The 12288-nt window shown below is 38.3% G+C and overlaps 1 protein-coding gene across 1 annotated transcript in view; it reads right to left on the reverse strand.

Annotated features, from left to right (window-relative positions):
- LOC127655059 (contactin-associated protein-like 5) overlaps nucleotides 1–12288 on the reverse strand; it is a 169187-nt gene that overhangs the window by 82891 nt on the left and 74008 nt on the right. Inside the window, exons 14-19 of the mRNA XM_052142656.1 lie at nucleotides 8520–8676; nucleotides 7719–7846; nucleotides 7341–7511; nucleotides 6280–6498; nucleotides 5935–6168; nucleotides 1320–1544 (exon numbers count right to left, since the gene is read on the reverse strand). Of these exons, the coding sequence (XP_051998616.1) occupies nucleotides 1320–1544; nucleotides 5935–6168; nucleotides 6280–6498; nucleotides 7341–7511; nucleotides 7719–7846; nucleotides 8520–8676 (1134 nt within the window). The remainder of the gene's footprint in view (nucleotides 1–1319; nucleotides 1545–5934; nucleotides 6169–6279; nucleotides 6499–7340; nucleotides 7512–7718; nucleotides 7847–8519; nucleotides 8677–12288) is intronic.

A 12288-nucleotide genomic window follows, 5' to 3' on the forward strand; every position in this document is an offset into this window, starting at 1 on the left:
ACATTTAATATCTACATTTCTTTAATTAATTATTTCACACCGTCATAATTCAAAAGTCAAAAGTGCAGGGGCGTGTGTTTTCAATTGATTCAGCGAGAGTGAGGGCGGGGCCTTCATTTCGCGGCTTTACTTCCTGCTCACTAATGCGCAGGTCTGGTCCCGAAATCGCAACTGCGCAGACTCAAGTCCCAAGATGTCAGCGCCATATCGGGACACTGGCGGCTTCAGTTCTCACCAATGGAAAAGAGCGAAGGGGCGTCGTCCATCTTTTTTTACAGTCTATGATCCGAACGTGTTGTGTTGATATATTTTGATGAAAGTGAAATTAAATAAGTCATTAAAAAATGTACTAATAATTAATTCAGGGACTAAAACCGATATGTATATATATAAATATTTATTTTTTAAATGTTATAATTATTTTTTTTTATGACAGTACTCTGCGCTAAGGGGTGGGTGAAATAACAATTGCAGTGTTGCCAGATCTCGCAAGAGAAACAAGCAATATGGTCTGGAAAAACATGACCAAAATAAGACAGTCGCCTCACCAAAATAAGTGAAAAAAAGCAATTACATTGTTTTCTGTGTGGTGGATTTATCAGCATAGAAATCATAACAGCGTTAAGTTAATTAATAGTTAAGTATTATTTTAATTACAGATCTGCTGCTCAGTCAAAACCTGGCAGCATTAAATCTGTATTAATGTCTATCAATAATTCAGTGAAGACTTGGAAACAAATGATAAATGTACTTTTTACCTCAGCAGTTTCCTTCAGGATCAAAACACATGTTAAGTTTTTTCGGGCAACATAAAGTAGTGTGGTTCCAAAAAGTTATGATAAATAATTTGGCCTTTATTTTCATGAAAAAATTGTCATCACAAAATGAATTGGTTATAACTAGTTACCAGCATTTAAAAATTATGTTTCACTCCAGAACCTTGTGCTGTGAGAATGCCTGATCTAGTTTTGCTGATAATGTATTGTTAGCTAATTGTGATTTACTAAGATTCTTTACATCTTCTACTAATCTATCTACTGTAGCTGTAAAACTGACAGTTTAAAAAATAAATGAGCAGCCCAAGGTGATTAATCACTCGCCTTGTGGCCTTCATCTAATTAGAGGGCGAGAACACAATCAGAGAGCTATAACTTTTTTATGTTTTATTAAATGTAATCTTGCGGTATAATATTCCAGATAATTGGGGAGGTTGGTAACTAATTTAGTTCCGCAATATTCCAATATAGGCATATAAACTTCGTAAACCAATGCCAGCCCATCAATTTTGACAATGATGCACGTTTGCACAGCTGTCTCACCATTCTGTGCTAAGATGACTGCCACATACTGCTGGCTGAGCATGTTGACTGTGAGCAGCATGGCAGGACTCTGGGTGGTTTGAAAACTGAGTGCCATGTTGTCTCTGGATTTGCTATACTGAGAGAGGACAGACATCACTGAGGCTGTCCTGTTCTGCATGACGAAGAATGGCTCCTGAAATGTGTAGGTAACCGATGCACCTCTTTCAAAGGACATGGATACCTCTGTGGACACAAAGAGAACAGATAGATTTTGTAGCTGGCTGTACATTTAATTTGATTACACTTGAGACACATTTGGTTTGCAGCAAGTTTTTCAGGTGTAGGACTGCATGCATCCAAAATATTAATGAATTTTACAAGAAATTGAGATACAAATTTTTAATAAACATTAAATAGAAAGTTTGTTAAGAAAAATGAAAAAAGCCTTGTCTGGAAGTTTGAAGACTATAGATAGTTGATTATATATAACATTATAGTCAACACGAAGCACTGTTAAAAATATAATTATGGATGGATGGATAGATAGATAGATGATGGATGGATAGATGATTGATGGATAGATGGATAGATAGATAGATGGATAGATAGATGATGGATGGATAGATAGATGGATAGATAGATGATGGATGGATAGATGGATAGATAGATGATGGATAGATAGATAGATAGATAGATAGATAGATAGATAGATAGATGGATAGATAGATGATGGATGGATAGATAGATGGATAGATAGATGATGGATGGATAGATGGATAGATAGATGATGGATGGATAGATAGATAAATAGATGGATAAATAGATGATGGATGATAGATAGATAGATGGATAGATAGATGATGGATGGATAGATAGATAGATAGATGGATGGATAGATAGATAGATAGATGGATAGATGATGGATGGATAGATAGATGGATAGATAGATGATGGATGGATAGATGTATAGATAGATAGATAGATGATAGATAGATGGATAGATGATGGATGGATAGATAGATGGATAGATAGATGATGGATGGATAGATAGATGGATAGATAGATGATGGATGGATAGATGGATAGATAGATGATGGATGGATAGATGGATAGATAGATAGATAGATAGATAGATAGATAGATAGATGGATAGATAGATGATGGATGATAGATAGATAGATGGATAGATAGATGATGGATGGATAGATAGATGGATGGATAGATAGATAGATAGATAGATAGATAGATAGATAGATAGATAGATAGATGGATAGATGATGGATGGATAGATAGATGATGGATGGATAGATGTATAGAAAGATAGATAGATGATAGATAGATGGATAGATGATGGATGGATAGATAGATGGATAGATAGATGATGGATGGATAGATGTATAGATAGATAGATAGATAGATGATAGATAGATAGATAAATAGATAGATAGATAGACAGATAGATAGATGATAGATAGATAGATGGATAGATAGATAGATAGATAGATGGATAGACAGATAGATAGATAGATGATAGATGGATGGATAGATAGATAGATGATAGATAGATGATAGATAGATAGATGGATGGATGGATGGATGGATGGATAGATAGATGATAGATAGATAAATGATAGATAGATAGATAGATAGATGGATAGACAGATAGATAGATAGATAGATGGATAGATAGATAGATAGATGATAGATAGATAAATAGATAGATAGACAGATAGATAGATAGATGATAGATGGATAGATAGATAGACAGATAGATAGATAGATGATAGATGGATAGATAGATAGATAGATAGACAGACAGACAGACAGACAGATAGATAGATAGATAGATAGATAGATAGATAGATAGATTGATAGATAGATAGATGATGGATGGATAGATAGATGGATAGATAGATGATGGATGGATAGATGGATAGATAGATGATGGATGGATAGATAGATAGATAGATAGATAGATAGATAGATAGATAGATAGATAGATAGATAGATGGATAGATAGATGATGGATGGATAGATAGATAGATGGATAGATAGATGATGGATGGATGGATGGATGGATAGATAGATAGATAGATAGATAGATAGATAGATAGATTGATGATAGACATATAGATAGATGATAGATGGATAGATAGATAGATAGATAGATAGATAGATAGATAGATAGATAGATAGATAGATAGATAGATTGATGATAGACATATAGATAGATGATAGATGGATAGATAGACAGATAGATAGATAGATGATAGATGGATAGATAGATAGACAGATAGATAGATAGATGATAGATGGATAGATAGATAGATAGATAGATAGACAGACAGACAGACAGATAGATAGATAGATAGATAGATAGATAGATAGATAGATAGATAGATAGATAGATAGATGATGGATGGATGGATAGATGGATAGATAGATGATGGATGGATAGATGGATAGATAGATGATGGATGGATAGATAGATAGATAGATAGATGGATAGATAGATGATGGATGGATAGATAGATGGATAGATAGATGATGGATGGATGGATAGATAGATAGATAGATAGATAGATAGATAGATAGATAGATAGATAGATAGATAGATAGATAGATTGATGATAGACATATAGATAGATGATAGATGGATAGATAGATAGATAGATGGATAGACAGATAGATGATAGATGGATAGATAGATAGATAGATGATAGATGGATAGATAGATAGATAGATGATAGAGAGATTGATGATAGATAGATAGATAGATAGATAGATAGATAGATAGATAGATAGATAGATAGATAGACAGATAGATAGATGGTAGATGGATAGATAGATAGATAGATAGATGGATAGACAGATAGATAGATGGATAGACAGATAGATAGATAGATGTTAGATAGACAGATAGATAGATGATAGATAGATAGATGGATAGACAGATAGATAGATAGATGATAGATGGATATATATATATATAGATAGATAGATAGATAGATAGATAGATAGATAGATAGACAGACAGACAGATAGATAGATGGTAGATGGATAGATAGATAGATGGATAGACAGATAGATAGATAGATGATAGATGGATATATATATATATATATATATATATAGATAGATAGATAGATAGATAGATAGATAGATAGATAGATAGATAGATAGATAGATTGATGATAGATAGATAGATAGATAGACAGATAGATAGATGGATAGACAGATAGATAGATGGATAGACAGATAGATAGATAGATGATAGATAGACAGATAGATAGATGGATAGACAGATAGATAGATAGATGATAGATAGACAGATAGATAGATAGATAGATAGATAGATAGATAGATGGATAGACAGATAGATAGATAGATGATAGATGGATATATATAGATAGATAGATAGATAGATAGATAGATGGATAGATGGATAGATGGATAGATAGATAGATAGATAGATAGACAGACAGACAGACAGACAGACAGACAGACAGACAGACAGAAAGATAGACAGACAGACAGACAGACAGACAGACAGACAGACAGACAGACAGACAGACAGACAGACAGATAGATAGATAGATAGATAGATAGATAGATAGATAGATAGATAGATAGATAGATAGATAGATAGATAGATGGATGTTTATTAACAAGGTGCTAGAATATTCCACCCACACAAGGAGAAAAGTCATTCCAAATATAGAAAAAGTAGCTTTGTTTTAGATTCTGTACATAAAGACGTTCACAAATCTCACTCAATACACACGCCCCCAAGACGTCTGCGCCTTCTGTACTCATGCAGGCAACATCAAAGCTCTCCAATCCAGCTTCAGAGAGCCTTTGATAGAGCTGAGTTTTTCAAAGACTGGCAGCATCTGCCCACTTACGTATTGGTAAATTATATTTACATTACATGCAAATATGCGTACGTCACTAAGTCAACAATTAATTCATGTTACACATTACTTGGTGGTTTCATCATGTCTGAAACAAAGGTGATGACACTGGGATGTAGCCTATCCTTTATTGCATAAAAACTCTCCATTAATTATTTTGGATTCTGGATTTTTGATCAAACAGAAATATATTTAATATTTTATTTCATTATGGTGTTTTTTTGTTTTGTTATTTATGTTTTATTTTAAGTGAATATGAAATATTTGTCATTTTGGTAAACGTCAGTTAATGCTTTCAAGAACAATCTTGCTTTCAAATGATTTTTGTGTCTTTTAGTCCATGTTTGTTTGCTTTGAGGTCATCTACAGTTGGTGCACTCCTAAAATTTGATAAACAATTAAACAAATGGACCAAAAATATTGATCACTCATGTTGCACTACACATATTTTTGTCCGATAAAATGCTCTCCAGAATGTATCTCTCTCTGCAACCAACCAGCAAGTAGCAAATCATGGTTCATGGCTGTAATATAATAAAAGCCTATTGGATTATTTAAAAAAGAGAGGTACGTCTGACATGTCCCACCTAAGTCTCACTCAAATCTCTTGTTCCAATATAAAAATGTCAACACAGAACAGAACACTTGTTCAAGTGATTTTATTGGGGTCTTTAATTGTATAATTTATAATAATTGAATTTAATATTATGATTCAGTACCTTCTGTGCAAGAGGGTCCCCCATAGGCAGAGTTAGCGCAGTCACACACGTAACTGCTGCTTTTCTCAATGCATTTCCCACGATTGTGGCAGAGACCAGCTGAGTTGCTACAGTGACCTGCACAGCCCGAACTTACTCCTGGTGTCCCTTTGGCTCGTTCCTCAAGATCAAAATTCACTCCGTTCATGTTAAATGCTCGAACGCACCCAAGAAAGCCTCTCTGCTTTGTGCCACCTGAAAGAAAGACAGAAAGAAGACGAATAACTAATAAGTGACTAACTCTCTTGGGCTCCATAACAAACAAAACAATCCCATTCGCAATGCACTATAAAATATCCCTCTTACCAACAAACAGATGGCTGCCAAGCTGAAGCCGAAGGTGTCCATCAGGTGGAGTCTCAATGATCCGCAGGGGCAGCTGGTCAACCTGCAATGATGCCTCTTTCACACTGCGTTCAGCTCGAACCCAATGCCACTGCCTGTCATTCAGTGGCACAGGAGATTTCACTGTCAGGATTACTGGCCCGTCACCCACATCAAAGGAGAAAGTCATGGCTGAGGGAGCTGGTTGGACAGAAACATGAGGATTTGAAAGCATTATCTGAACCTCTACACCTATAAAACTGCTTGGATTAAAGGAATAGCTCTTCCTCAAAATGAAAATGTAAAAAAATATATATAAATAAATTAAATATGCTCACCCTCATATGTTTCGAAACTCATAACCGTAGCTATTTACATATATAGCAGAATGTTCAAGCTGTTTTTCATACAATACATGTGAATGCTGATCACAATAGTCAAGCAAGATTTTCTGGGCAAGATTTTCAGTGAATAATGATGTAAATTTTGTCCTTGGGATATATCATCATTATAGTGACTATTTTCTGATGTTTTTATTGTGCTTTTTGGTCCTTTTGGAGCTTGAAATGAATGGAATTGTATGGAAAAGAGGAACTAGGATGTTCTGCTAAACTTGTTTGGTTGAACTATACATTTGAAGCAATATCACAGATCAGGATGCTGATATTCAGGGTTTCCCAAATACAGCTGAGGGTAACTAACTATATTTGGAGAAACTTATGCTTTAGAGCAAAATGGGCAACTGAATGGAAATATTGACTGTAACTGTAGTTCATTTTCTGAAGAAAATGTACAATTTGAAGTTAATTAAGCTAAAATTGACTTCTCAGTTGCGATATGCAGCAATTTTAATTAAATTAATAAAATTTCACAAATTAACTAATCTGCTTGAATGGATCTGTACACCAGTGTATGGTTAAGTACTGAATATGTTTTCATTTTAGACTTTATTAGTTTTTCATTATTATTATTATCTCATATTGAATAATTTGTGCCCTAAAAGTGACATTTGTACAGTGCAATGAGAGTATGCTGGGACTCACAGCTTAGTTCAACTCTGATGAAATCTTGCATGCCCATGTTCTCCAGAAAGACCCCAGAGGGCAAGGCAGTCTTGAAGTAGAAGGAGACGTCAAGGGAGAGCTCTGCCTGGAGGGCAGGGAAGTGAAGATATGAAGCCTCTTGATAAAAAGAAGCAGCATTCCACAAGGACTCTAGAAGAGAACAAGTCAAATGTAAGTGGCACATTTGATTAGAAAGTCTGGACAGATTACATATTTATTTATACATAGAATTTATCTGTCTCTTTGCTTTTTTTGATCTCTTTCTCTCTTATACTCTTCCAACTCTTTCTCTCTTGTACTTTTCACACCATCCACCCCGTCATGTATGACAAAAGCAGCACAGATGAGTTCACATACTGTCACCAGAACACTGCAGAGGTCCCACGACGTACACGGCCTCAGAGCCCAGTCTGTACGTATCACCAATTGCTATCTCCTGTACTGGCAAGTGATCCTTATATGAGAGGACACCAGTGTCATTCTCCCTGTAAACAAAAACAGATGCAAAACTGTCCTAATAATAGATGTATTAGGCAACAATGTCATACAGGCTGTCTCTGGGCAAAACAGACAGCAGAAAATTAGAGAAATGGATCTCAAGTTTTTTTCTTTTTTTTTTTTTGCTGCTTGACCCAGATTTTTCATTGGAAATCAAGTGGCAACCCAAAGAACAGTACTAAAATTCTTTATCATACAAAATTAAACAAAAAAGTCCTTTCAATCAAACATTGAGACACTGAAAAAGTGAGTAGCATGACATAGTCAAAAAGTATTATATGAAAATCAACAAAAATTGACAAAAATTAAATCGTCAATAGGAATATAGTATTTTATTTTTTTAAATTGTATGCATAAAATTTGCACCAAAATACTATGGATGCATGACCTTTGACATCAACATCAAAAGATATGGAAAATGTTTTCTCCACTCTTCTAAAAGCTGATAAGCCTATTTATTTTGCTATCCAAACCATGCATGATAATATGGTTAGTTGCATTTTATTATTTGAATTTAGAATTGTTTATTCCCTGCTGTTCACAGCCCTATTAGAACCGATAAGTGACCCATTTTGAATTGTGAGCCACCAATTGAAATAAAGTAAATAAAGTTCATCTCTGTAATCCAGCATATATAATGAGTTACATTTGCCTTGTTACCATGACAGTCTGTCTGCATCACAGTTGCAAAAGTAGTTAATGTCAGCACATTTCTCTTCCAGACCACAAGAGCACTGTTGCACCCCCGGCTGGAATCCCCCCCAGTATGTCCTCTTATCTCCTCTGCGGTCCACCCACCAGGACAAAGGGGTGCCATCTGCAACAACACCAGACATATTCAATTCTCAACTGCAGTTCTTATTGAAAAGACACCAAACAAACAAAAACAGGTACAATACATTTAAAGGGATAGTTCGCCCAGTTGTATGGATTCAGAACAGCATGAGTGTGAGCAAATGATGACATAATTTTATTTTTGGGTGAACTATCTCTTTAAACCTTTGACAAAGTTTTAAAACCTTTTAAACCTTAACTGATACAAGCATTACTATACATTTCTATTTTCCATTATGGTAATTACCTGAGAAATGTGCTTCCTTTAATTTGTGTCAGCAAAATTTTTGCAATTTTTGGATTAGACTTGGAAGACTTGACAGATTTTAATAAACAGCTTAAATTAGAGCACTCATCAAAATACTTGTGATAAAGTGTGGTAATGATGGCTTTCATTAAATCTTTGATCTGCATTGCATATTAATGCCAAGTGGAATTTAATCTGGGAAGTAATTATGACTTTAGCCTATGATAACAGCCAGACTGGAAATAAAAAAGGCTTGACTAAAATATGGATATTCTTTTACTATCACCTAACTGATGAACCAGAAGAAGAAATAAAGACTACTTGTTACATTTTGAAAATACATTTCAGCACTTGCTTGCTATTGTTTAGAGTGAGAGAGATAACACTTTAAGTGATAAGCCATGATAATTATTTACTGTCACCTCCAAATTGAGAGAAAGAACACTTTGTCAGACTTGACAAAGACCCTCCAGATGAATAATTTTTTGTTTCCAAAAAACATGCAGGAAATTAGATTTTTTTACCCCTTAACATCTGTTCCCCTTCTGTCACTCAACGTTGTGTCTATGTAGTAACACTAGGGGTCACTCTTGAGAGCCCCGAACACCTCCCATTCTTTGAGAAAAGACCAATGAGTGAAATTTGCATGCCACACCCCCGGACATACGAGCTGGAATGCGATTATATTCAGATTTTCTCTTCGGAGCCGCAGTGGTTGTACTATCAGCGAGCTGAATACTACTGCTGTTCCATTCACCTCTTAAGAAGCATATGCTGTTGGATATATGGCGCATTTCCAGCTGCTTTCTCTCTTTCTGAAACGGGCCTTACACAGACTCCCGTTCAAGATGCTGACGCAGAAAAACTTTTTGACGTGCATCCGGCATCAAGATTGGCTCACGGCAGTAAACCTGAAGGACACGTACTTTCACGTCTTGGTTCTACCTCGACACAGACCCTTCCTATGGTTTGCCTTCAACGACCAGGCGTATCAGTACAAGGTCCTCCCCTTCGGCCTGTCCCTGTTCCCTCGTGTCTTCACGATAGTTGCAGAGGCAGCTCTTGCCCTGTTAAGGGAAGTGGGCATCCGCATACTCAACTACCTGGACGACTGGTTGATTCTAGCACACTCTCGAGACTTGCTGTGTGCGCACAGGCATTTGGTGCTCAGGAGGTTCTCCCTGGTTCAGATCATCTCTTTTCTCAGCATGGAGTTAGACTCGGTCTCAATGATAGCGTGCCTTACAAACGAGCACGGAAAATAAGTGCTGAACTGCCTGAAGTCATTCAGGCGGAGGACAGCACTGGCTTCAGACTCGAGTCCCGAGATGGGCATGGCGCCGCAACACACTTTGTGTAGTTTTCGCGCCACTCTTCCGGCACTTATTCAGCCCTTGGACAGACCTTGCATTTCTATGGGCAGGAGTTCCCCTACAGCAAGTGTCCAGATGTGTCGAGGTCACAACAGACTCCTCCAAACTGGGCTGGGGTGCCATATGCAATGGGCACGCAGCCGCTGGAGTTGCTGGCTGTACTACTCGCCCTGAGGAGGCTATTGCCATTGATCCAGGGCAAGCATGTGTTGGTCCGGTCCGACAACACAGCGACAGTAGCATATATATATATATATATATATATATATATATATATATATATATACGCCACGGCGGCGTACACTCTCGACGCATGTCGCAACTCGCCCACCACCTCCTCCTCTGGAGTCAGCAGCGGCTAAGGTTGCTGCGGGCCACTCATATACCAGACAGCCTCAATGCCACAGCGTTGTGCACTGTCATGGCAGGCAACGCTCAATAGAGAGTGGAGACTCCACCTCCAGGTGGTCCAGCTGATTTGGAGTCGATTCAGAAAGTACAGGTAGACCTGTTCGCATCCAGGGTATCCTCCCACTGCCCGCTCTGGTATTCCCTGACAGGAGCCCCCCTCGGGACAGACGTGCTGGGACACAGCTGGCCCCGGGGGCAGTGCAAATACGTATTCCCCCCAGTGAGCCTTCTTGCATAGACCCTGTGCAAAGTCAGGGAGGATGAGGAACAATTCACCCTCGTGGCCCCATACTGGCCTACCCAGACTTAGTTCTCGGACCTCACGCTACACGCGACAGCACCTCCCTGGCAGATTCGTCTGAGGAAGGACCTTCTTTCTCAGGGATGTCTGGCCCTTGGATGTGGAAGATCTAAGTGGCCTACCACCAGCAGTTGTAGACACGATCACTCAAGCCAGAGCTCCCTCTATGAGGCAGCTTTATGCTCTGATGTGGTCATTTGTTCGCAAATTGGTTTTCTTCCCAAGCCGAAGACCCCCAGAGATGCGCAGTGGGTCAGTGCTTTCCTTGCTGCAGGAGAGGCTGGAGGGGTGGCTGTCCCCTCCACCTTGAACATATACCTAGCCGCTATAGCCGCACACCATGATGCAGTGGATGGTAAGTCCCTAGGGAAACACGACCTGATCGTCAGTTGCCTCAGAAGCGCTCAGAGGCTGAATCCTCCCAGGCCATGCCTCTTCCCCTCATGGTATCTCTCCGTGGTCCTCTTGGGCCTTCAGAGAGCCCCATTTGAGCCGCTAGAGTCAGTCGAGCTGAAATTCCTCTCCTTAAAGACGGCCCTCCTGATTGTGCTCACCTCCATCAAGAGGGTGTGGGACCTGCAAGCGTTCTCTGTCAGTGACTCTTGTCTGGTGTTCGGTCCAGCAGATTCTCACATCATCCTGAGACCCCGACCGGGCTATGTTCCCAAGGTTCCCACGACCCCCTTCAGGGATCATGCGGTGAACCTGCAAGCACTGCCCAAATAGGAAGCAGACCCAGCCCTGTCTTTGCTGTGCTTTGGGCACCTACTTGGATTGCATGCTCTGAGCAGCTCTTTGTCTGCTTTGGTGGAGAGCAGAAAGGGAACACTGTCTCTAAACAGATACTTGACCACTGGATCATGGACACCATTGCACTGGCCTACCAGACCCAGGCCGTTCCCGCCCCCTTGCGGGTACGAGCACACTCTACAAGGAGTGTAGCGTCCTCGTGGGCACTGGCCAAAGGCACCTCTCAATTATTTTTATGACTTCTGCTATAGTAGTTCAAACGCACTCAAGATCAATAAAATGCTTTGGATCTGGTAGGAAACACATGTACTCTATATGCAGTGCTGCGTAGATTGCTTCTGAATTGTAATTTGGTACTGACAAAATTACATGACAAAAAATGTAGTTAGTAAATTAATATATTGGATTACATTTAAAGTAATCTTATCTGAATGCTTTTGGATTACTTGTGATAACGTCTGATCTAATTCATGTTTATTTGATGTCACATGCATTTAAGTAGAATAAACTTGT

The sequence above is a fragment of the Xyrauchen texanus genome, chromosome 14, assembly GCF_025860055.1.
Source record: "Xyrauchen texanus isolate HMW12.3.18 chromosome 14, RBS_HiC_50CHRs, whole genome shotgun sequence".
NCBI classification, from domain to species: Eukaryota; Metazoa; Chordata; class Actinopteri; order Cypriniformes; family Catostomidae; genus Xyrauchen; species Xyrauchen texanus.